Source organism: Aethalodelphis obliquidens, unplaced genomic scaffold (genome assembly GCF_003676395.1).
Source record: "Aethalodelphis obliquidens isolate GAN/ISIS:26980383/991018 unplaced genomic scaffold, ASM367639v1 scaffold1, whole genome shotgun sequence".
Taxonomy (NCBI): domain Eukaryota; kingdom Metazoa; phylum Chordata; class Mammalia; order Artiodactyla; family Delphinidae; genus Aethalodelphis; species Aethalodelphis obliquidens.
Window position 1 is genome coordinate 58817715 of NW_020837945.1, and position 27185 is coordinate 58844899.

Here is a 27185-nt window from a genome sequence, read left to right on the forward strand (position 1 = left end):
TGATAATTCTGACCTCAAAACCAGAAGTTCTAGAGTGGCAGCAATTGTAATCATTATCGTCATCACACTAGCTACAGCATGAATGTCAAGCACTGTGCTAAGTGCTTTACATGCATCATCATCTTCAACCCTCCTAACAATTCTATGGCTAGAAAATGTTAGCCTCTCTTTGCAGGTGAGGTATCTGGAGGTTCAGAACCAAGGTCACACAATCAAAGGGAACTGGGAATTCAATATTGGCTCTAGAGACGGCTCTTAGCTACTTCCTCTTCCCTAAATATAAACTTCATGCTATCAGCTGTACTGGGAGACAAATCTGAAAAGGTATTACCTTCTGAGACCAGTTGATTCACTATTAACAATGGAATCACAAAAATGATTTTTATTTTAAAAAGCTCCCCCAAAATATCTTCCTCTAATTTTTCCTTAAGAAGCCCCAAAATTTATCAAAAAGGAAGTTTACTCCTCAACTACGGGCAAGAGAGTGTTTCTCAAGAATTTCTCAAAGTGTGATCCATGAATGAACCTCCTTCATTAAAATCTTGTGAGTTGCTGGTTCAATACACAGAACCCCAGGCACCAGGATGTGTCACGGAAGTAGAGAGGACAGGACTTGCCGCTGAGACATGTGATATGTATTAGTGGGAGAGGGGTGGACAGAGAGAAAGAGTATGACTCCAGGAATTTTGGCTCAGTAACTGGGGGGGCTGGTAGTGACGTCAAGTGTGGAAAATTGGAAGAAGTGAGTGGTTTTTTATTGTTAGCAGTTCAGTTGTGGTAGTTGCTGTTTGGCAGTGAATATAAAATCAGGAGTTTGGGCTTAGACATGTTATGTTTGAGATGTCAAATAGGATAACCAAATAAAAACGGAAAACAGAGGAAACTACAAAGGAAATAACTAACTTTTAAAACTTACAATATGTTTAAGATCTATCCATGTTGTTTCATGTGTATCTATTATGTATCCAATTGCTGTACAGTACCTGGTATCCCTACCAATGATTAATCCCCAGATTGCTTCCAACTCCTGTCACCATAAACAAAACAGCAATGAACATTCTATAGGTTCCCTGTAATATAATAAGAAATATATATGTTGGTCTCTGTCTCCAGTTCCTAATACAGGGCTCCTAAGATCCTTAAAAATTCCTAAGTGATAAGAGCACTAAGAATATCTTTGGACTTCCCTGGTGGTGCAGTGGTTAAGAATCCTCCTGCCAATGCAGGGGACATGGGTTCGAGCCCTGGTCCGGGAAGATGCCACATGCCGCGGAGCAACTAAGCCTGTGCACCACAACTACTGAGTCTGCGCTCTAGAGCCTGCAGGCCACAACTACTGAGCCCATGTGTCACAACTACTGAAGCCCGTGTGCCTAGAGCCCGTGCTCCCCAACAAAGAGAAGCCACCGCGATGAGAGCCTGCGCACTTCAACGAAGAGTAGCCCCCGCTCGCCACAACTAGAGAAAGCCCGCACGCAGCAACGAAGACCCATTGCAGCCAAAACTAAATAAATAAAATAAATACATTTAAAAAAATAAAATATATTTTAAAAAATAAAGTTAAAAAAAAAAAAAGAACATCTTTTGTTCTGTCAAGGTAATTCTAGGTGGACTCTTTAATCGGGGCTCATAACCAGAAAGACAAAGCCATGATTAGAAGCTTAGAATTTTCAGCCCCACCTCCCCATCCTCCAGAGAGGGAAGAAGGGCTAGAAACAGAGTTAATCATCAATCATGCCTATGTGAGGAATCCTCTATAAAATCCCAATAGTATGGTGTTTGGAGAGCTTTCAGTTTGGCGAACACATCCACTCTGAGAGGGTGATGTCCCCGCACTGCACAGCAACAGAAGCTTCTGGACCCAGGACCTTCCTAGACCTCACCATTCATCTAGCTGTTCATCTGTATCCTTCATGTCCTTTAATAACTGAAAAATGTTGTGTTTCCCTGAGTTCTGTTAGCCACTTCAGCAAGATAATTGAATCTGAGGAGACATACTTAATGTGACCAGGTACTACCAGATTCCTCTCTAAAATGGCTGTACCACAAAGGAAACCATTGACAAAATGAAAAGACAACCTACTAAATGGGAGAAAATATTTGCAAATGATATGACTGATAAGGGGTTAATATCCAACATATACAAATAGTCCATACAACTAAACATCAAAAAAACAAACAACCCAATTTAAAAATGGGTAGAAGGACAGAATAGACATTTTTCCAAAGAGGAAATGCAGATGGCCAACAGGCACATGAAAAGATGTTCAATATCACTAATCATCAGGGAAATGTAAACCAAAACTACAATGAGATATCACCTCACACCTGTCAGGATGGCTATCACCAAGAAGAACACAACAGGGCTTCCCTGGTGGCGCTGTGGTTGAGAGTCCACCTGCCGATGCAGGGGACATGGGTTCGTACCCTGGTCTGGGAAGATCTCACATGCCGCGGAGCGGCTGGGCCCGTGAGCCATGGCCGCTGAGCCTGCGCATCCAGAGCCTGTGCTCTGCAACGGGAGAGGCCACAACAGTGAGGCCCGCGTACTGCAAAAAAAAAAAAAAACAAACAAAACACAACAAATGTTGGCAAGGATGTGGAGAAAAGGGAACTCTCTCACACTGTTGGCTGGTATGTAAACTAGTGCAGTCACTGTGGAAAACAGTATGGAGGTTTCCCAAAAAACTAAAAATAGAGCTACCATATGACTCAGCAATTCCACTCCTGAGTATATATCCAAAGAAAATGAAAATAACTCAAAAAGATACATGCACCCCAATGTTCATAGCAGCATTATTTACAATAGCCAAATACAGAAGCAACCTAAGTGTCCCTCAGCAGATGAACAGATAAAGAAGATATAGTATATATACACAATGGAATACTACTCAGCCATAAAAAAGAATGAAATTTTGTCATTTGCAACAACACAGATGGACCTGGAGGATATTATGCTACGTGAAATAAGTCAGCGAAAAGACAAATACTATATGATATCACTTATACGTGGAATCTAGAAAATTTTTAAAAAGAACGAATATAACAAAACAGAAAGAGACTCACAGATATAGAGAACCAACTAGTGGTTACCAGTGGGGAGAGGGTAGGGAGGAGGGGCAAGTCAGGGGTAGGTGATTTAGAGGCACAAACTACTATGTATGAAATAAATAAGCTACAAGGATATACTGTACAGCACAGGGAATATGGCCAATATAACAACTTTAATTGGCATATAACCTATAAAAATACTGAATCATTATGTTGTATACCTGAAACTAATATTGTAAATCAACTATACTTCAATAAAAAAAGAGGCAAGAACAAAAATAAAATGCACAAACAGCTCAAAAAAAATCTGTAGTTTTGTAGTATTGTATCAATGTTAATTTCTTAGTTTTGATAAATATATCATGGTTATATAAAATATTAACATTAGAGGAAGCCAGATGAAGGGTGTATAGGACTTGCAATTTTTCTGTAAATCTAATATTATTTCAAAATAAAAAGTTATAAAACAAAAGAAAAAACCATTACCATTTGCTACTACTTATGCAAATTGAATGTTTAAAAATGCCACAAAGCTAATATAAAAAATAAACTAGGTGCAAAGACTTGTAAGATTGCCGTGCGTAATCTGAATCCCAATTCTAAGTTCATTAAAACAACTTTGTTTATCAAACCAACTCCATTTTTCTTAATGAGTGCTAGAAATCTGAACACATAAAAACACATTTATACCATTAACATATCCACTTTTAGAGTCATGTACCACAATGTTCACTGCAGCACTATTTACAAAAGCCAGGACATGGAAGCAACCTAAGTGTCCATCGACAGATGAATGGATAAAGAAGATGTGGCACATATATACAATGCAATATTACTCGGCCACAAAATGGAACAAAATTGAGTTATTTGTAATGAGGTGGATGGACCTAGAGTCTGTAATACAGAGTGAAGTAAGTCAGAAAGAGAAAAACAAATACCGTATGCTAACACATATATATGGAATCTTAAAAAAAAAAAAGGTTCTGACAAACCCAGGACAGGAATAAAGACGCAGATGTAGAGAATGGACTTGAGGACACGGGGAGGGGAAAGGGTAAGTTGGGATGAAGTGAGAGAGTAGCACTGACATATATACACTATCAAATGTAAAACAGATAGCTACTGGGAAGCAGCTGCATCGCACAAGGAGATCAGCTCAGTGCTTTGTGACCACCTAGAGGGGTGGGATAGGAAGGTTGGGAGGGAGGGGATATGGGTATGTCTGTATACATACAGCTGATTCACTTTGTTATACAGCAGAAACTAACACAATATTGTAAAGCAATTATATTCCAATAAAGATGTTAAAAAAATCCACTTTTGTTTTATGCATTAGGCACCCATGTAAAGATTTCAATTGGAAAAAAAGATCTTCTGATTTATGCCACCTAGTGGTGATTGAGATAAATATGACTGCCGGCTTAAAAAAAAATGATTTGAAGGTATCTGTACTATAAATAAGGCTTAACTGGGAGAAAAATGTTGACAATGTGATAACATCTATTACTACATATCATTTAGATTACAGGTATTCAAAAATAGGATATTTCAGTAAAATCAGTTGGGAAGATTAATTCAAATAAAGCCAGAAGAGTAGCTTGCTGCCTACATGAGCAAGCAGGATATCTGATGTGTATTCTAAGATGACACCCATGTTTACATCTATTATGCCATATCAAACACCACCTTAATTCTATCAAGATTTTCATTATGGAGAGCTCCTTAAAACACAAAAATTGGGTTACAATTGGAAAAGGGGTAAAAATAAAGGGGCATTGAAGGTAAGGCAAGTATTCTTGAATGATGAGGAATACAAAAATAAACCAAGAAACGAAGGTTCCTTAGAGGCCGGGTTAGCCACTCCCACTATGTGCAAGACAGAAAGAAAGGGGACGAGGGGGCAATGTGGGGTACGAAGAGAATGTAAGAGGAATCCTCAAAGGGCCTGGGTTCTACTCCTCGGCTCTCAGCGGGTGTCCCTGAGTAGAACCTCACTTAACCTTTCTGAACTCCCAGACCCATATCTGTAAACTGATGTGATACAACAAAGGGATCCCTTTAAATTCTAATATTCTATCAGGCAATCACCATAGGAAAAATATTCCTGAATCTTTAATAAAAAAATAACTTTGGTGATACAAACTTAGTAAAACAATCCAGAAAGAAAATAAGTAACAGCACTTAACGCATTTCCTGGCACACAGTAAGTACTTCATCAATATTAACTACTAGCAGATAGGAGACTTAGGGAGATGGTCAGAGAGGGGAAACAAAAGGAACAGAAAGAAGAAGGGAAGGTGAGTCTAGCATGAAGTATTTTCTAGCCCCAGCTCTCACATTATTACACATTTAAATACCTTCCTCATAAGTGTGAACCAAAAATACTCTTACCATCATTCTGTATGAGATACTTCTACACTTGAAGAATTATCATCTTTTGATAAGAAGCAAGAAAAACGGTCTCTTTACACTCATTTTATTAAACAAATAAGGCTGGTAGAGGAACTTTTATTTAATGCATAAACATATAATTGTCTTTATTAGAGAAATTGTACATATCGGTGAATATGGTCAATGGTCACATCTATGGGTTAATTCTTTAAAAATCAGAACCAATAATTAGGATAGATTCTATGCTCTCTTTGTTACATTGTGAAGTGTCTTGTGTAGTCATATTCTATTGTTGGAATGACAGCTTGTACAAATTTCAAGAAAATTAGAAGATACCTAAAGGTCTTTAGCTAAGGAAAACAGATTGGTAAATACTTCTATGATTTAAGCTAACATTGTAAATATCCATTTTATTAAGCAATAACTCCTCAGAAAAAATACAGAAGACAAAATCTTAAATCAAGTATATTATATTAAAAAAATTCATTCATGCAGTTGGTGTCTATTCAGCATGAGGCTCTCTATAAGAATGACTGACCCGGCCGCATTTAATATTTGCATGTAAGACTTCTTAATGAGTACAAGTTCATATTAGCCCAAATATTTTAATATAAAAATAAGGACAAGGTTGTACATGTTTAAATGATTGGGAGATGGTCTTTTTATTGCCTATAAGTTTGCTAGAGTATGTTAGAAAACGAGACAGTGTAAAGAATATAAAAATACTGAAGGAAAAGAACAAAAAATAAGTAAAAACCCTCCATAAGGAATGATTCTTGGTTAGTATATGTACTTGCCATATACTATACTGGAATAGTCTTTAATAAATCTGCTATACTGGACTGTCTTTAATAAATTCCTGAATTTTTTTCTATGTTCCACTGCACTTAGAAACATTAAGAGATTAATTTTTCTCAGGGGAATTGATGACAATTATGAATTATATATAGAGTCTTCCAAGTTGCTACACAGCTTCCAAAACAGAGATAAATGCTCAAATTATGCATAATAGAATTTTAAGAGTAATTCTGGTTTGGACCAAAAGTTCTTGGTTTGTTTCAGTATCAAATCAGCCCAATGTTTCTCTGAGGCACACATTCTATTAGCAATGCTTAGTTTATCTGTAGTTCCAACACAGTGGTGACCCCTCAGTCTACACCTAACACTGAGTGGCAGGGACCACCAAGTCGAATGTCAATCTAGCATCAAACTAATTCAAGCTATTTGGTATTTAAATCATTGACTCTTGACTGCTTTTGATGAATCCATGCTATGGGTACGTGTATTTCAGGATCCAGTAGTTTACTTAATTCCTCTTGCTAACCCCAGAGAAAGAAAGAGGTGCTCTTATCTGGAGAAAAATGAAAATACTACATTTGAAGACAACCTGAAATAGATTTCAGGTGCTTTACTTTTTAATTAACCTATTTATTTAATCTGAATTCTTTCTTTGCTTCAGAGACCTCAGACTGACAAAACCCAACTTTACTTTTACCTGATAGAAAAGTACGTTTTTGATAACATGTTAAATCAGAAATATACTTGAAAAGATATTCATGTGTTATCCTCTAAATTCACAGGTTATTCATCTTTCATCAACAGATTAAGCACTTTGAGTTTCTTTTCCATAAAGAGTTCACAGTTGTGGAATTGCATACTCTCAGCCACTGCCTCAACAAACAAAAGCACTGGCAAGATGCTACCTAGAAGTACATATTGCTCTGAAGCTCTGTAACAAGGCAGAGCTAACTGGTGCACACAGGGACATGTACTTATCAACTGAACAAGGCCAGAACTACCACAATGTAACATTTTCTAAATAAATTAAGGACTCCCATTAAGACTTCCAGATGTGTGGGGCTAAAATAAGTTATACTACTGTGCCTTAAAGTTTATACTAAATTTCCCAAAAAGGGGGAAAAAAAATCCCAGAAGCAATTTTCCTCTAGTCGCATACACAGGTAAGGATACATATGAACACCAAGTTCTCCCCCTCCTTCTGCAACAGTCTCAATGATTTTCTTCATCACCTCAGCATGCCTAAAAGCAAAAGAACACATCTTATTAGTATAGATCAATTGGATCAAAGTAGGAAAAGCAAGCTTTTGTTTGCGAAGAAACCTACATTATTACACCTACGTTATTACTGCCTGTGAATTAATTTTAATATGTAATAGTACTATTGTAAAATATTCTCCTCCCTACTCCCCAACAAGCCAGATTGTTGAGTCATGCAGACAGTTTTATTGTAGCCATGGTAGTCACAAATGAACACAATGGGACTAGTTAGCTTTCCTATAATGGGGGTGGAAGGGAGGTAGGGCAGAAAATCAGAGAAAGGGAAATCATGCCAGGGCATAAATGCAGAGCAAGGGCTTTCTGCTCTGAGAAACAAAAAAGAACCTAAACAGGCAAATTCAAAAAAGCTACATGGTTAACAGCTGGTCAAAAAAAACACAAAGATATTTATAAGGCTGTGATTTTGACTGTTTCAATGTTTAACAGAGAGTAAACCAAAACTGAGTTAAAGAAAAGCCAACTGGTCAGAGTTAAGAGGTTTATATATATATTTTTTCAGATTAAAATTATCTGATTCTATTTAGAAAAATTTTTTTGGCTTTATATAAAGAAGGATATTTATCTGAAGTTTTCCACAAATTTTTTTGTGGCCAACTGGTGAATCTCCTATGCTATAGAAAAAGGTGGCATCAAAGTAATTGCCTGAGCATATAATTGAGAAAAGGGCACTGTACAAAAGAAATGAACTTTTACACATATCCTGGCTTAAATAACACCACTTCAATTTTTATGAGTACAACCTTCATGAAAGAGGCAGTCAACTTAGAAGATGAGAATAAATGTATTGGCCCTGAGAATATGAAGACATAATCTGAGGCAGCCAACGGCAAGGCCTAAAATGCCCTTGCAGTCTCATTTTACAGGGCCCCAGCTTTTTTTTGCCTTATTTATATTATATTCCATAATACAGTCATTTACTAAAATGTTTAACATCACCAGTTAAATTACTTATCTCTTTTTCTCACTGAGTAAAGTTTATACTTCAGAAAGAGACCTGCCTCAGTTTGATTAGCTCTGTCCTAAACTCTCAAGCCATAAGAGGATCCAAAAAAATAACTCTCAAAAATGAAAACCTTTTAGATTAGGTAATTTTAGATAGTTTTAGTTTTAAACTAATGACTCTCGAAATACTTTTCATAGTTAGCATTATTAACACTCTTAATATAAATAAACTTGAAAAATGAACTAGACTTCCTATGGGATAGATTTTTGGAATAAAAAGGTTGTTAAAAATGAGAAGAAAATATTAAAGGATTTTTTAAAACAAGACTGTTGCCTCTAATTAGTCAAAGGAATATCAGAGTTTTCATCTGAAAAATACTGTCACCAAAATTGCTCAATGATTTGTAGAAGTTACCCATTAGAAATAACTGAAAGAATTTAGCATGTAATTTTTTTTTAAGGAAAATTCTAAGCAGATCATATATATAGATTCAGTTTCACTTATTTGGCCCTGTGAAAACACATTAATACAAAGAAATCCCAAATTATAAAATGTACTTGATTTGGTAGGGCTGAAAACCTCTTAATTGAAAAGTAAAGGAATAGAAATTCTACATACATCTCCCTTCACTAACCAATAAAAAGAGATAAATAGGTCACCTAGAAAAAGCACAAAGTTAACTTTACATTGCACATTCGCAGAAAGATATATCACAATAGAGCAAGCCATGTCTAAATGATTAGTATTTTTTAATCTAAAAAGGATCTTCCAAAGTATTCTTGGAGCTAATAACAGGAGTGAAATCACAAAGATCTATACTATAACTAAACATACACAAAGGACAAAAATTATTCTTAATGAATTTAAACTTAAAGGAAATTGGTAAGGTTTTTTTTTCTTTGTCTTATTATTTAAGCACAAAAACATTCCTAAGGAAGACAAAAGAGAATTTTATTTATTAAGTAAATTTTTTCTGTTCGGGCACCATGTTTATACAGACTCCCAAGTAGTAAATCCATGAAGTATACACACACACACACACACACAAATACACACACACACACACAGACACACCTGCATGGGTGAACTGAACACATAGGAGGTGGTGGAAGATGAGGGTGATTTTCAATGGTCACTGTTTTCTTCACATGATCTTGACTGATGTCTTCATACATGTGCTCAACTGTTAAAGGCTGCCGTTGCTAAAACCATAAAAAGTGCTTCATTTGAAATTACTGTTTAAAAACTTTTAGGCCTAAACTTAAGGGTTTATACTTATCCCCACCTCCCACATCACTTGCAGTTCTGAATTCTATACTATTTAGAATCACCAGATTATTTTGGGCCAAGGATTTATTTACACCAAGTAGGGAGGGAGGGAGGAGAGAGTCTGTCCATCAAGGTTATGTGACATCAGCCACCATCTAATACAGAAAAGATCCTACAAAAAGGCAGGTTCATGGCTATCAAAACATTTTATAACTTTCTAACATCTTTTAGGCCGATTTTGTTTTATTTTCTTGTTTCCCATTTATAGTCATTGGAATGACAGGTTAAACAAGTTACTTTTATTTCAGTTATCCTTTAATTCAATTAAGTGAAATTCTTAAGGAAAAAAACTACATGCAATATGATCATTCTACAAATGCCTATATATCCAATAGATATAATCTCAAACAAAATTTAATACAACAAACCAACTTCAATTTTCCTCACATTTTGAAGGGATAAATAAGCTCAGGGACCAAGAAATAAATGTAACAGATTATTTCTGTTTAATTCTTAGCAGTGGTGGTGTTACAATGGATAATTCAGTTTCTTCAAAATAAGAATCAAACTCAACATAAATCACAAAATTATAAAACAAATGATTTGTAAAATTTAAAAGGCAAAAGTATATATCCATGGGCCTAATGACAAAAGAATTCAACACAAAAATTTAAAATATTTACATTAAAATGTCTTTCTTTATTTTTACCTCATCATAGCCGAACAACCATAGTCGTGGTGTCTGGTAGTATTTATCATAAGTGATGTAAAGGTCATAAGTTCTGGTTTGCAAAATAGCATCTTCACCTCCAGCATCAGTTTTAGCTTTACAAGCTTCTACTAGTTTCCTTGTATCTAGAGTAGCCTGGTAATAGTGGAGAAAAATTTACAACCATTAAATTCACTATGAATGTCTTGTTTTAGAAAATCTATTTTTCCCATCCCATATATTTTTTATTCAACAGCAGATATAACAAAATTTAAAGCTAAAATGTTATATACTGTAAACAATGTACACATATTAAAAACTCATTTGATAGATCAAGATATTAAGAACACCAATCCCCAAGTTTACTCATTAAAAATTAACTAAAGAAGAAACTTGATTTACAAACCTCATCTGTTTCCAACAATCCACTCTCTTCATATTCTGTTTAAAAAAGCAACAAAAGACTAATCAAGTTCGAAGTAATTTCCTAAACCAAATTACATATTACTTCAGAGTATCATTCAAAACCTGGGGTTTTGCTTTTGTTCTGACTGAAGATATTGAATAAACATGAGGGAGCTAATTCTATACTTCCAAAGCAGCAGACACTTTACCTGACAAAGCCAGAGAAAGTTAGCAGGCTTAAGGCTTGGCCTGTGCTACAACAGTCTATTACTAATACCAACTGGCACAATAATACTGCAGAGCCCTAGGTGACTCCATAGGGTGCACAAGGCTATTTATAGAATTGCATAAAATGTGCTCGTTAAAGACATCACTGACTTCCACTTGGCTGAATCCAATCCAATTCCCAGTTTTCATCTTAATTGACCTCTCAGGAACATCTGGCATGATTTATTCCCTCTTCCTTGGAACGTTTTCTTTCCTCAGCCTTTAAGATACTACATTTTCCTGGCTTTCCTCCCACTTCACTAGCTTCTCCTTCACTATCTCCTATGCTGGTTCCCCTTCATCATCTATAGTAACTACGGGCTCAGTTTTTGGACCTTGTCTCTTCTTTATCCACACTTACTCCCTTGATGATTTCATCTAGTCCCAAGGGCTTTAAATGCTGATGACTCTTAAATTTATTCCCTGACTGCAAACATGGATACCTAATTGTTTACTTAGGACTACAATGAGTGACTAAGGAGCAGAGCAAATATCACATGTCAAAAACTGAGCTCCTGACTCCCCCTCCAAAGCCATTCACTCCTACAGTTTTCCCCATCCCAATAATGACATCTTTCCAGACATTTGGGTCAAAAACCTTGGAGTCACACTTGAGTACTCTCTCTCCCTCATGTCACATCCAATCCAGCAACAAATCCTTTTTCGGCCCTACCCTCAAAATATGTCCAGAATCTGCAGCTTCTCATCACTTCCAATTCCTACTTGAGGCCATGCCACAGTCATTTCTTGCCTAGATTATCAAAATAGCCACCTAACTGTTGTCCCTATCCCTTCACTCTATTCTCAACACTGAAGTCACAGTGATTCTGTTGAGATGTTAAATCTCGTTCTCAGCTGTTCCTCTACTTAGAAAAACCCTCCAATGGCTTCTTGTCTCACTCTGAGTTAAAGCCAGGGCCCTACACGATCGGGTCCCCGGGTTACCTCTCTGACTCCATGCCTTATTACTCTCCCCTCTCTAGACATAGGCGCCTCCTTGCAGTATTTTATACAAGCCACACATGCTCCCACTTCAGGGCCTTTGCACTCTTCCTCAGATATCCAAACAGCTTGTCCGTTCACTTCCTGCCAGACTTTACTTTAAAGGTATATCCTCAATGAGGTTCTTCCTTGACTAACCTATTTAAAAATTACAACACTCATCGTACTACAAGACTCCCTATCCCCTCCCACCTTTATTTTTCTCCCTAACACTTATAACCATCTAAGACAGTATATATTTTGCTTATCTACTGTTTTTTGTCTGTGTCCCCTAAATCAAATGTTAGCTCCGTGAGATCATGTCTACTGCTTTGTCTCCAGCACCAAATACAGTGTCTGATACATAGATACTGTATTGCTATAAATATTTGATGAATGATGGATGAAAATTAACTGTTATATTAGATACCAACAACACTGTTTTTAAGCAAAATTCCATATATAGCAATTGTTTCTTTAACTCTATCCAAGGGAAATGTAACAAACATACTAAAAGGCTGCCAGATATTTAAGGCAGTCCCACAGCTTGTACTCTAAAAACAGTACTTTATTCATAAGGTTCCCCACTCCAACCGGGACAACTGTATGCCATTCAGAGACAAATGGAACCCAGAAAGAGTATTTGTACAGAAGGTGGTTCTGACAATTATGAGACATCCACGTAGAAATGAAACTAAACAGGTAGATATGAAATTCAGGAGATCTGGGTTGGGGGTTTAGACATGGATGTCTTGAGCGCAGAAATGGTATATGAGGTTGCTGTGAGCAATTTCGGTTACAAGTAACTCATTTGGATTTCCTCAAAGAATAGGAGTACACGGTGGAAATAAGGACAAGACTCTTACTAGAATTCAGGAACAGATATACAGCTAGGTTTCACAGAAACTCAAAGTAATTTAGGAAACAAAACTAAAAAAGGTACTTTTAAGTAAAGGCTACTCTGGTTGATTAGGCTATGCTGTCACCTCCTCATCATCCAACACCACTTGCCATTATGGTGCTTCAACTCTACTGACACTACCTTCTACATTTGCATTCTCTCTCACTAAATCCTATGTATTGGGGGAATTTAGCCACCTTACAGCCTCCAAAATATCTGCCCTGTCTTTTTTAAATCCTCTTCCTTTTTCCAACTAACCCTCTCTCTATACATACACATATTCATATTTAAACTCTCATAGAGAATCTAATGTAATTTATATACCATTTTTCCTGTTGTAAACAATTCTGTGCCAGACCACAGTATTCAATTACAGAAGTCATAAGAGTAGATAAAAATCTACCTGGGAGTGAGCAGAAAAAAAAAAAAAGTGAAACCCCATGAAATAGTAACATTTAACAGTGAAGCAGAAGTAAAAGAGCCCAGCAAGATGACTTTTTACAAGAAACAGTCAAGGAAAGAGGAGGGAAATCCTGTGTCAAAAAATCAAGGGAGGGGCTTCCCTGGTGGCGCAGTGGTTGAGAGTCTGCCTGCCGATGCAGGGGACACGGGTTCGTGCCCCGGTCCGGGGAGATCCCACATGCCGCAGAGCGGCTAGGCCCGTGAGCCATGGCCGCTGAGCCTGCGCGTCCGGAGCCACAACGCAACGGGAGAGGCCACAACAGTGAGAGGCCCATGTAATGCAAAAAAAAAAAAAATCAAGGGAGGAAAAAAAAGAGGAAATGGTTAACAGAATCAAAGCCGTATACTTTTAGACCCGTATTACTGTGTTCTGTTAGTACAGTGGGTTTCAATCTCTTGTAACAATGATTCACTAATACAGTGAGTCTCAGCTAGCAATCCTAGGAAGGCACTTCAGATTTTCAGGGAGCAGTGGGGGGATTCCATGTAGTTCAAAAGGCCCCATTAAGAATCACTATCATAAGGTTTTAGTAGTAAGATGTTATCAAAAAGGAAAAAGAAAATACTAAATGCCAGAACAAATTTTGTTCTGTTCTGAAAGAATTTAAGAATTAGCTTAAGAATCTGTGTCTTACGGCTGTACCCAGCATTAAAGATTTATGATCAGTACTGATCTCAGCAGAAATAATGCTATCACAGCTATGCTCTGGGTGAAGTAGAAGAGTCTAAGACCAAGATAAGTTCTGTGCTGATTAAATTTAAACTAAACAAATCCTCTCTAGGCTGTTAAATGTTAAATTTAGAACTCAATGGAGTAGAATTCTTAACTCACATCAATTACACCAATTCTAAAAGCAATATTCTATTGTGAGTAAAGCAAATCCAGAACACGATACCTTCCATATCTGCAGCTTCTCCTTCATCTTCCTCTTCCTCCTCCTCACATAATGCTGAGCAATCCTGGAGTTTTATACTGTCCTTTGAAATTGATTATATTTAAAGTCACTTAAATATGTTCATTAGTTCAAATACTGAGCACCCACATGCCGGCAGTGCTAACTAACCACTGTAAAAATAAGAGTGATAAGATAGTTCTTATGCTCAAGAAACTCCTCCATCAGATGACAAACCCATAAGCCAATCTTTAAGAGTGATGTGCTAAGTGCTGTGACTGAAAAATATAAAAGTACCATAGAAGCACCAAGTCATCTAAAAAAGTTGCCAGTTGCACTTCCAACAAAACAATACTTCTAGTTAAGCAATTCATTAGTATTAGAAAACCAATTCAAAGTTAACTTGCACACTTAAAGGAGAAAAAGCTATATATCTATAAATCACAATACATTTATAAGTTAAATTTATTATTATAAATATCATATTCTCTAATTTGTTAACATTCCTGACTGAATTAAGCAATTACAGTTACTAGAACACATAAGATTTCAGTTCTTAACTACATTTGCACTAGAATGAAATAATGCTAATCAAAGCCAAGCCTAATATACAATTATCATTTTCACAAAATTAATATTCTACAAATCTGAAGTCAATGTAGTAGGTAAAAAAATTGGACATTTAGTTTCACCTAATTTATAATTTTACTCTGGATAGCAAGTATTCTAAGCACTAAATTATAAATAATCATGTAAATTCTATATTAAACAGGAAGTGACAGGGAAGATATATTCTAGTTGTAAATTATTCTAAATATTCAACCTTTACTAGGACATAAGAATGTTAAGTGGGATACAAAGTACCATATTAACCATTATTGCATTTATTAAAAATTCTTAAAAGAATTACCATAAACCTATCAAATAATGCTATCCACACTCCTCTGCCATTTATCATTCCCAAAGTCTGAAGCATACATACTAATGGCTGGAGTAAACAGGAGCTTCTGAAGCAGCAAAGCCATTTATGTAATTTTTCCTTTATCATTCAAATTCTCCAAAAAGTAAAACTTCAAAAGGATGAATTCTCAGGCTGAACTGAACCTTAAATCCCTAGCAAGCATAAAATTGTACACAGGGAAAAAAAATATTGTTTTGGTTTCTAACACCTTCTGTTAAGCCCCAGGTAACAAATCCCAAAAGATCCAAATGACAAAAACACATAAAGAAAACTATCTTAAACTAGGAACTGTTGTAGTTGAATGTTTCATAAGGACAAAAGGAACACAATTATTCTGTCCAAATATTCTATCTTCTAAGAGATTTGACTGTGAACAAAATAGTTAAGAAAAGATAAGGGTGAAGGCATTTCGTATTTTTTTCTATATTATTTCAAACAACTATATCAAAAATATGAAGACAACTGTAATCATTCTTTCTCTAGAAATGGAAAAGCTAATGTAATACAGATAGTCTAAATTAACTGAAAACTTTCAAGCAGAAAATTTCTACCCAATTATATATTTTTACCCTTCCTTCAAATAAACTGTACAATGAAACCCATTAAGCTTCCACTCATCCAAAATGTCATGATTTTGGATGACATAAACTAAAGTTTCCTTTAAATTTTCAAATAAAATAAAATAAAACAAAAAAACAAGAATCCTTCAAATTAGCAGTAAATTAAGAAACTACAGAAGAAATGAGTAAATTACTTAATGTTTAAACTACAAATTTAAACACGATACCATCAGCAGCTACTGATCAGCAAGTAAATAAATCCCCTCAAAACCTCCACTTGAAGACCATTCTGTACTTATACTTAAAAAAGCCGTTTCTTTTAAAATGGTCTAGAAATCTTCCCAATTAGTAAAAAAATTTGTAGATTTTAACCAGTTACAATCTCAAAAAATGTTCTTCTTAACCATTTGACAGATTAAAGAAAAGAGAAGCACTAGGAAACAGCAGTGTTTGGGTATGTTGATGTAGAAAAATGAGAGGGAATAAAATAGCTGGAATTTAAAAGAGCTTGATAATAAATAATTAGAGTTTGCATAAAAATGATATGAATAATCTCAAAATAAATATACATGCAAATAACTAGGTCACTGAATTTAGAAACATAAGTAAACAACCAGTACCTTGCTTTCCAGTGTAATCTCCTTAACTGCTTCGGTTATTCCTGCAATACCTGTTTAAAATTCAGCAGAATATAACTAAAATTAAGTTGTAAACATCCTCCATTTACCTGATTTAAGAAATATAAAAATACTTATTACCTAAATTCTCAAAGTTCTCTGAAACGAGGAGGCAATGTTAGCAGCACTTTCACAAATGAACTCTAATAGGAATAAATAATCCCAAAGGGTCCTTTCATATTAAAAATAAAATTAAAATTTTAAATACCAATTTAATATTTTACCATAAATTATCCTACTCTATCATTCCTCATTTACTATTCTTCACTTATTTACTTTCCTTGTGTGAGTCTAAATAAATATTCATCCTCATAAAATGAACAGATTAAGAGATTACAGGAGTCATACAGGGTTGGTCAAAAGGTTCATTCGGTGTTTTCCGTAAGATGGCTCTAATAGCATTTAGTTATCTAACTTCATTCCAAACAATTTTTTTAGATTGTACGTGACAGCTGTCATATCAGCATGCATTTAAAAAAAAAACATCAAAATTGGTGAATTTTTGTGTAGCCATTTTACTGTTGAGGATGGAAGAAAAACAACATTTTCGGCATATTATGCTTTATTATTTCAAGAAAGGTAAAAACAGAAATGCAAAAAAAAGATTTGTGTAGTGTATGGAGAAGGTGCTGTGACTGATCGAACATGTCAAAAGTGGTTTGTGAAGTTTCGTGCTGGAGATTTCTCTCTGGACAATGCTCCACGGTCAGGTAGACCAGTTGAGGTTGATACTGATCAATTTGAGACATTAATTAAGAACAATCAACGTTACACCACATGGGAGATAGCCAACATACGCAAAATATCCAAATCAAGCGTTGAAAATCGTTTGCACCAGCTTGGTTATGTTAATCACTTTGATGTTTGGGTTCCACATAAGATAAGCAGAAAAGACCTTTTTTTTTTTTTTGGCTGCATTGGGTCTTTGTTGCTGTGTGCAGGCTTTTTTTTTTCTCTAGTTGCGGCGAGCAGAGGCTACTCTTTCTTGCAGTGTGCGGGCTTCTCACTGTGTTGGCTTCTCTTGTTGTGGAGCATGGGCTCTAGGTGCACGGGCTTCAGTAGTTGCAGCATGGGGGCCCTAGAGCACACGGGTTTCAAATTCGTGGCACGTAGGCTCTGGAGTGCAGGCTCCGTAGTTGCGGCGCACAGGCTTAGTTGCTCCACGTCATGTGGGATCTTCCTGGACCAGGGATTGAACCCAAGTCCCCTGCAATGGTAGGTGGATTCTTAACCACTGCGAAGTCCCTGGAAAAAACCTTCTTGACTGTATTTCCGCATGCGATTCTGTACTGAAACATAATGAAAACGTTCCGTTTTTAAAACAAGCAGTGACGGGCAGTGAAAAGTGGATACTGTACAATAACGTGGAATGGCAAAGACTGTGGGGCAAGCAAAATGAACCGCCACCAACCACACCAAAAGCCGGTCTTCATCCAAAGAAGGTGATGTTGTGTATATAGTGGGATTGGAAGGGAGTCCTCTATTATGAGCGCCTTCTGGAAAACCAAACGATTAATTCCAACAAGTAATGCTCCCAATTAGACGAACTGAAAGCAGCACTCAGTGAAAAGCGTCCAGAATTAGTCAACAGAAAACACATAATCTTCCATCAGGATAATACAAGACCACATGTTTCTTTGATGACCAGGCAAACACTCTTACAGCTTGGCTGGGAAGTTCTGATTCATCTGCCATATTCACCAGACATTGCACCTTCGAATTTCCAATGATTTCAGTCTTTACAAAATTCTCTTAATGGAAAAAATTTAAATTCCCTGGAAGACTGTAAAAGGCACCTGGAACAGTTCTTTGCTCAAAAAGATATAAAGTTTTGAGCTTCCCTGGTGGCGCCGTGGTTGGGAGTCCGCCTGCCGATGCGGGGGACATGGGTTCGTGCCCCTGTCCGGGAGGATCCCACATGCCATGGAGCGGCTGCGCCCGTGAGCCATGGCTGCTGAGCCTGCGCGTCCGGAGCCTGTGCTCTGCAGCCTGAGAGGCCACAACGGTGAGAGGCCTGCGTACCGCAAAAAAAAAAAAAAAAAAGATATAAAGTTTTGGGAAGATGAAATTATGAAGTTGCCTGAAAAATGGCAGAAGGTAGTGGAACAGAAGGGTGAATACGTTGTTCAGGAAAGTTCTTGGTGAAAAAGAAAAATGTGTCTTTTATTTTTATTTAAAAACTGAATGCTCTTTTTGGCCAACCCAGTATTTATATTTAAACCTGCACTGAAATTTTTTCAACAAGATACTGGTTATACTAAATATGCTATTTAGGGGCTTCCCTTGTGGCACAGTGGCTAAGAATCTGCTTGCCAATGCAGGGGATACGGGTTCGAGCCCTGGTCCGGGAAAATCCCACATGCCGTGGAGCAACTAAGCCCGTGATCCACAACTACTGAGCCCACATGCCACAACTATTGAAGCCCGCGTGCCTAGAGCCCCTGCTGTGCAACAAGAGCAGCCACCGCAATGAGAAGCCCGTGCACTGCAACAAAGAGTAGCCCCTGCTTGCCGTAACTAGAGAAAGCCCACATGCAGCAACAAAGACCCAACACAGCCAAAAATAAAATAAATAAAATAAATTAATTTTTAAAATTTAAAAAATATATGCTATTTGCTTCAGAAATCCTGGACATTCAGAGGTAGTAATATCATATCAGATTTATATAGGACTTTTTATTTTACTGTTTCTATATCTTATATAATCCTTACAAACACTATTCTGTAAGGTAATGATTTCTCCCTATAAAGAAATGAAGTCTCCAGAAAAAGAAAGTAATTTGCATGAATCTCACAGACAGTTACATGAATAATCTGGGACTCAACCCATACCTTTTTGGTTCAATGCTTTGTCCAGTGCACCTCATTAAGCAACTACCTTGGAACCTACTTATCTCAATGAAAGGGACATTAAGCAGATGGCAGCATCATAAGTCAGTTAAACAATATTTCTAATTCAAAATACCCATCAGTGTTCTCAATTAAATAGTTCAAGGATGGGAAATATTAAAGAAAAAAAACCCCTAAATACAAAATATGCTTTGCTCCCTTGTTAATCTTCTAAAGCTTTGATATATCTGTTCAATATATCCAAACCAAAGAATGACTCATTTTCACAAATGGAAAATGTCACAATCCACAGCTCTAGCATAAAACTTTTACTTCACAGTAGTTTTTCTAGAAATTATTTTACGATAGGTATGATTATTTTATAACAGTAAAGCCCAAATATTAACGTAATAAATTGCTATTACAAAACAATTCACTGAATCTACTACATAGAAACAAAAGAAAATAAATCTCTTCAATCTGTTTAAATATAATGTAGTAGTACCCCATTAAACCAGACTCTCCTAAAAGTAGGACATCCTGGCAAAGAAAAAGACAGCTCAAATGATTCTCATGAAGGTAATACTCTATAAGGCTGTGATGGTTAATTTCATATGTCAACTCAACTTGGGTAGGTTATTGTGTCCCATAGTTTGATCAAACAGCAGTCTAGATGTTGCTGTGAAGGTATTTTTTAGATGTGCTTAACATTTAAATCAGTATACTTCGAGTAAAGCAGATTACCCTCCATGATGTGGGTGAGCCTCATTCAATCAGTCAAAGGCCTTAAGAGAAAAAGACTGAGTGCTCAAGAAGAAGAATTAATTCTGCCTCCAGACTGCCCTTAGACTCCAGCTGCAGTAATCAACTGTTCCCTGAGTCTTCAGGCTGCTGGCCGGCCTGACCTGTACATTTCAGAACTGTTGGCTTCCACAATCACATATGCCAATTCCTCAAAACAAACCTGTCTGTATTTATATCCATGGTTTCTCTGGAGAATCATGACTAACACAAGGGCTAACAGAAATAAAAGAAACCTGAGAGAAGAAAAGCAGTAATGAAGCAAAGGGAACTGAGGTGAATAAAGAACCAGGCACCTAGCCTCATGAGTCAGCTGGAAGCACTGCTTTAAGCCAATCAGAATATAGTTTAAACCTAAAATTCTAAAGGTATCTCTCATAAACATTACTTAGAATTTATGTACACCACATCAAATGAAGTATAATACTATGTTGCTTTCTATGTAAGAAAATGATGCTACTTGTCTTCTGTCAACATGGCAAACATTTCTTTAGTTGTAGAATTTCTGTAATAGATTTCTGTCAATCCAATCATTCCGGCACCTGCTTATCTCTGTGATGAATGCCTCTGTAAATATGTACCTGGATTTTGGGGTAGGGGTTATGGAATAAAATACAACTAGACAGCTTGAGAAACTCACTAACTTGATATCAGAAATACAGTGCTATAACCAATGGCTCTATTCAGTCAACAGGCAATTTCCTACAGATGTGCTACTCATATTTCCCAGTCATGTGAAGACTAAAGCAGAGCAGCTAAAAGATTCTGGAAAGATCCAGGGGAAAAAAGAAAAAAAAAATGTCCAACAGCACTACTCAGTGGAGAAGAGAGGATGATTTTTGAAATTATTTTAAGAAGTTGTTCAATCTATTTTCTCTAGGCCTTGACATGACAACATTCAACTCATTAAGGAACAAAAGAGCTTCAAATCAAGGAGCTCAATTCCTAAATCTGTTTCTATATCATCATAAGGAAATGATGGCAGTATCCTTTACTCAGAGAAGAGGAGAAACAGACTTAATGAGGTACTTTTTCCTGTGCAGATTATTTAGCCCTCTGACTACTGCAGTGAGTATCAACTGACAGTAGCAATTTTGCCCCTCGCAGAATATCTGGCAATGTCTAGAGGCTTTTCTGGTTGTCATAACTGGGAGGATGTGACAGGCATCTAGTGGGTAGAGCCCAGAGATACTGCTAAACATTCTGCAATGCACAGAAAATGCTATGACAAAGAACTATCCTGCCCAAAATGTTTATAGTACTAAGACTGGGAAACCCTGCTCTACCACTACATTTGATATACCTCCTATTCTCTAGGAGTTAGAGGGAGAAAACTTGTTTTTAGTATCCTAGATTTAAACTCAGAATGTATTTTCTTTATTAAAACTAAGTCATAATATGCCTTTATGTAGCCTTTTTTTAAAAATGAAGGCTGTTATAAAAGATTGTAAAGGAGTTTAAAACAATTTAAACTAAATACATGCCATTCTAATCTCCTCTTACCTGTATTATGGTAAGTATCTACCCATCCCCCATCACCATCATCTTCTTCAATGATAGCTTCCAATTCATCTGAATATTCCATCTGTTTGCACCGCTTGTAGCATGGGACTGTAAAAAAAATGGCAAAAACAGTTACTAGGACATAATCTGCTTCCTATAAATCCATTAAAAAAAGAGAAACTTTATTCCATAAAATATATTTCTGCCACCAAAATATTAGGAAAATATTATATTTTACTTCTAATAGGAGTACTTAATTTAGGAGTTACATTCAACCCACAAAATTATTTGACCACACTTATCTTTCCCTAAATAGCTTTGTTAGAAGACAAATACAAAGGCTCTACTGGGAGTGTTCTATATATTCTCTACCCTGATGATCTGTGAAGATCAACAAAGCTGAAGTCAGAGATGACATCGTTCAACCTCAGGCTAATGAATAATGTACTATTTTAACAGCTTTACTCTCAGGACATGGAGGCACCACCTGTCACACTCGGAGGCGGTAGAGGTGACCTCTGGTTTGCAATCCTAAAATAACTTTCAACATGTATTTCATAATTCATATTTAAGCTCCAGCTATTCATAATGGATAAACCAGTTTAAAGTTCACTAACCTGCTAAACTTTACTCTCTTATACAAATTGGTGCCAAGTTTTTCATATAGCAAATGTATCGAATAACAGGTATTATAATTCATATAAGCCTAAAATTGAAAAATTATAAGGTAACAACATTACGACATGGGGTCAACAAAATGCTATTAATCTCCTGATTTTTTTTTAAAACAAGCAAGATATAAATGACCAATCCTATCAAAACATATACTGTAGGAAATAAAAAACTGATGTTTTGTACATGTTTTCCCTTTCCTATAATGAGCAAATTAGAATAGAAATCAATGTATTGTTATGTGATTAGATAGGGACTGTAACAACGTTTTGATGTTGTTTTCAAATTAGCTTCATAAATAACTTCACTAACTTCATAAATACCTGTTTCAGAAACATTTTTGTGCCTATAGGCAATCTTTCAATGACACAACGGACAATAAAACCTCTAGCTTTGAGATTTTAGATATCAAAGATAGTATAAGTTATACTTTCCATGAAAAATTTAAGTCTAAAGATGATTAAAATAGCTAAAAAGATTATGATTATGAAGTCTGCTTAAAAAGCTCAATGAGAAAAAAGTCCATTTTGCTTAAAGCTCTTTTCCTTCATATCTTAAAACTAGACTTTTTTGGCAAAAAGAAATAACAAAAAGGAAGGAGATAAAATCAAGTATGGAAAAAATACTCTACCCATAGAAAATCCAGAGTTTCATTAAATTTCCAAATTTCTGTATGAGGGAAGCTGCAAGTACCGCTTTAAGCATGAATTAAGATCAGCAAGTGCTAAGGTTTTTTAAAAAATGTTAACTCTTTGCGCAAAATTAACTAATACATACAACATAATTCTTACCATTTTTGGTGACCAAAAATTGTTTGCCTGATGGTAGGTAAGCCTTCACTTTCAATTCCTCTCCTGTAGCCCTTTAAAAAGAGTGAAAAGCACCAAAATACAAAAAATATTTTAAAAGACAAAGACAGAAGGTATCACATGTTAATCTCAACACTACACAATCCACACCCCTGAGAAAATTATTTTAGGATTGGTTTGGGAAGGATGCCATAAGTGACACACGTCACGGCAATGAAGAGCACAGCAATATTTATTGTAAGTGAAATGTACCAAGAGATGCAGACAGACCAAAAGAATTTGGATTAAATATTAGACAAAAAGGTAGAATAATACAGAACTATATTATGCAACTATTGTGTTTGCCTCTAACCAAATATAATCTCATTCAGATTTTTAATCTTAAAGTACTGCTCATCTGAAGACCAAGAAGAGGCAGAAAAATAGCTCCATGACATTACATAACAAAGTAGGTGGTTCACAAGATCCACATTCCTACCACTGTATTAAAATTGGAACTAAGAGATAAAAGATGCTTTGAATCACAAGATGATAATGTTGAGAATAATGGTTGTAACAAACAAAAAATCCTTTTATTGAGTGCATATTAAGTATAGGACCTAGAACTCTAACATGCAGTATTTTTATATAGTCCTCAGATATCTAAATACTGAGTAATATTTATATTCCCATTTTATAAGTAAACAAAAGCTTAAAGAAGTCGGGTTGCCCACAGTCACAAAACCAGAAGGTAGAGGAGCCAGGATGGAGCCAAGTGACTCTAGGGCTCCTGCTCTTGAACACTGCTCCCTCTGTGGGTCAGAGCCAGCTATTTGATTTTGGGGGGCTACTGTGGAATATCTCACTAAGAAATTTGTTCAAAGATTCTTCTGTGGGTCACCTAGGGGAATTGGTCAGAGCTAGAGTGGCATGTGGTATCTGTCAAAAATATAAATGAGCATAAATTTTGAGTTCTGCTGCCATCTTAAGCTTCAGTCTAAACTTCAAACCATAGATTTGAGCATAAGATAAAGCCAGGAAATGTCCTAAAACCATCTGGCAGGCTTCTAGTATCTTTAGACCATTTCCAAGTGTCAAATTCAACAACATCATGGTAATGCCTGAAGTTCTGCGGGAAGATGATATAATAGAGTCACGATGGCATCTGTAAACATGAACATACAGCATAGAAATGGTCTGTTTCTAGCACTGATTTAAAATGAATTGCTCCTTTGGCCCCAACAATTTAGCCGAAGTATAGACATTGGAGTGTGATATAATTGAGTTCTAAGTTACAATAAAATTATTTAAACCATCACAATTTATGAAATGGAACTATAAACTACTACCTGCTAAAAGAAGATCCTGTCTATATATACCAACCCCTATAACAATACTATAGATTATACAACTAAACTAACTAGACAACTAAGGGCTTCAACAAAGAAATCTGAATAAAGAAAATGTATATCTATCACATGTGTATTGAAGAAAATCCTTTAGTTCTTTTTCCATAGAATCACTATTACCTTAAATTTTATATATCTATATGACTTGAAATATACAAATATATTGTAGACCACAACATAGCTAAATATAATTTTAACAATTTAGGGAGGAAAAAAGTCTAAAATCAGAACGCTTCTATAATATGAACATAATTTAAAATATGGAACAGAAATACACATAGGAAAGACAAGGACATAAAAATAAATGAACCTGACATTTCGGCCTTCCTTGTTACATAAAAAACAATGTTCTACAAGATAAAGAGCAATTGATCAAAAGCAGTAAGAACTATTCTGGATACGTGTTAAGCATAAAAATTAAGGGTAGGTTGGGCATTGGCCAAAGGCTCGGTGACACAAATGCAGTTTCTCTTTGACTTTCTGAAATATTGAAAACAGTCCAGGAACCCACTTTATTATTTTATAGATCCCAAAAGGCCCACGGTCCCCAAACAGGGGACAGACAGAATCATGAAACTCACAGAGGGGCAAGGACTTGTTAAAAAAAAAAAATTAAGGGTAATAGAAGAGGCCACAGATGAAAGAGAATTCTAACTGTGATTTTAAATAGTTTAATTATTTAAGCTCTTTAGATATTAAGGAAAACATTATCAATTAGAATCTTGTTAATTCTAGAACCCCTGCTCCCAAATCAAAACTCTACCTTTCAACTACAATTGAAAAAGTGTCACTGAGGGAAAAAAAAGGATGTAACAAGTTGAACCACTCATATACAAACAAGATGATAATTCCAAACAATTCTAGCCTAATTAAAATAGTCTGCCAGTATTGGGATCAATTTTGCAGCTACTGCCAGATGCTTTTATCGTAAGTATTCAAAGTAATGAAACTGAAGTTGTTTTAAAACATTCTGTTATTATTCAGATATTTAAAAAACACATTACAAGAACTGCTAGTTGCTTAAATTACTTTATAATTAAAAGAAAAGTTAATGAGGAAAATAAAAATTTGAAAAGTCTGTTACAAGTAGATTTCCAATTAAGACCTTATTTGGTATCATGAATCGCTCAACTTTTGAGCTCATTCCTAAAAAGGGGAGAAACTTTTGAACCTTAAAGAAGGTCTTATGGTAAAGAACCATAAGATTCTGCAAAATTCTGCAGTTATTAATGTCATAAAAAAATTCAGGGCTTCCCTGGTGGTGCAGTGGTTGAGAGTCCGCCTGCCGATGCAGGGGACACAGGTTCGTGCCCCGGTCCGGGAAGGTCCCACATGCCACGGAGCAGCTAGGCCCGTGAGCCATGGCCACTGAGCCTGTGCGTCCGGAGCCTGTGCTCTGCAACAGGAGAGGCCACAACAGTGAGAGGCCCACGTACCACAAAAAAAAAAAAATTCAATACATTTGAATTTGAAAAATAAGCTAATCAGGTTCCTTAAAAAACTAAAAATACAACTACCATATGACCCAGCAATCCCACTACTGGACATATATCCTGAGAAAACCATAATTCAAAAAGAGTCATGTATCACAATGTTCACTGCAGCTCTATTTACAATAACCCGGAGATGGAAACAACCTAAGTGTCCATCATCGGATGAATGGATAAAGAAGATGTGGCACATATATACAATGGAATATTACTCAGCCATAAAAAGAAATGAAATTGAGCTATTTGTAGTGAGGTGGATGGACCTAGAGTCTGTCATACAGAGTGAAGTCAGTCAGAAAGAGAAAAACAAATACCATATGCTAACACATATATGTGGAATCTAAAAAAAAAAAAAAGGTCCTCATGAACCTAGGGACAGGACAGGAATAAAGATGCAGATGTAGAGAATGGACTTGAGGAAATGGGGAGGGGGAAGGGTAAGCTGGGACAAAGTGAGAGAGTAGCACTGACATATATACACTACCAAATGTAAAATAGATAGCCAGTGGGAAGCAGCCGCATAGCACAGGGAGATCAGCTCGGTGCTTCATGACCACCTAGAGGGGTGGGATAGGGAGGGTGGGATGGAGATGCAAGAGGGAGGGGATATGGGGATATATGTATACATACAGCTGATTCACTCTGTTACACAGCAGAAACTAACACAACATTGTAAAGCAATTATACTCCAATAAAGATGTTAAATATTACTCTTATGAACAGAAAAAAAAGCTAATCAAAGTTATTAAACTTTTGAAAATTATTTTTTAAAGACCCACCACAAGAACAGACTTAGACACTATAAAGAAACAGAATACTGGTAAAGGAAGTAAGGCATTTATCTCAAAAATCTCCACCTTTCGTGCTAACAGAGCAAAACAAAACAGGCATAATGCTCAGTTTTTCTTCATTGATTTTACTTTAGCAACACTGGAGCACTATTTAATAGAAAAATCTACTGGAGGAGGGTTAAACAGGTCATTCTAATTTTCATGCACTAATCTATTTTGTAAACTGCCAAAATTATGAAGTCACACCTTTTATAAACTTTCTATTCCTCACTCAAGAGTACTTACCATTGCCATGTTGGACAGTGGTGGACTAAGTGATCTCCAGCTGCTACAAACTATTGAAGATTTAGAAG

At 36.1% G+C, this 27185-nt stretch overlaps 1 protein-coding gene across 1 annotated transcript in view; it reads right to left on the bottom strand.

The window, feature by feature from the left end:
• Positions 1 to 5511: 5511 nt before the first annotated feature.
• The window catches only part of ATG3 (autophagy related 3), a 28790-nt gene continuing 7116 nt past the window's right edge, over positions 5512 to 27185 (bottom strand). The window contains exons 3-12 of the mRNA XM_027104697.1: positions 27118 to 27167; positions 23146 to 23216; positions 21683 to 21790; positions 16493 to 16542; positions 14355 to 14436; positions 10849 to 10883; positions 10443 to 10598; positions 9539 to 9666; positions 7414 to 7482; positions 5512 to 5778 (exon numbers count right to left, since the gene is read on the bottom strand). Of these exons, the coding sequence (XP_026960498.1) occupies positions 5697 to 5778; positions 7414 to 7482; positions 9539 to 9666; positions 10443 to 10598; positions 10849 to 10883; positions 14355 to 14436; positions 16493 to 16542; positions 21683 to 21790; positions 23146 to 23216; positions 27118 to 27167 (831 nt within the window). The 3' untranslated portion in view covers positions 5512 to 5696. The remainder of the gene's footprint in view (positions 5779 to 7413; positions 7483 to 9538; positions 9667 to 10442; positions 10599 to 10848; positions 10884 to 14354; positions 14437 to 16492; positions 16543 to 21682; positions 21791 to 23145; positions 23217 to 27117; positions 27168 to 27185) is intronic.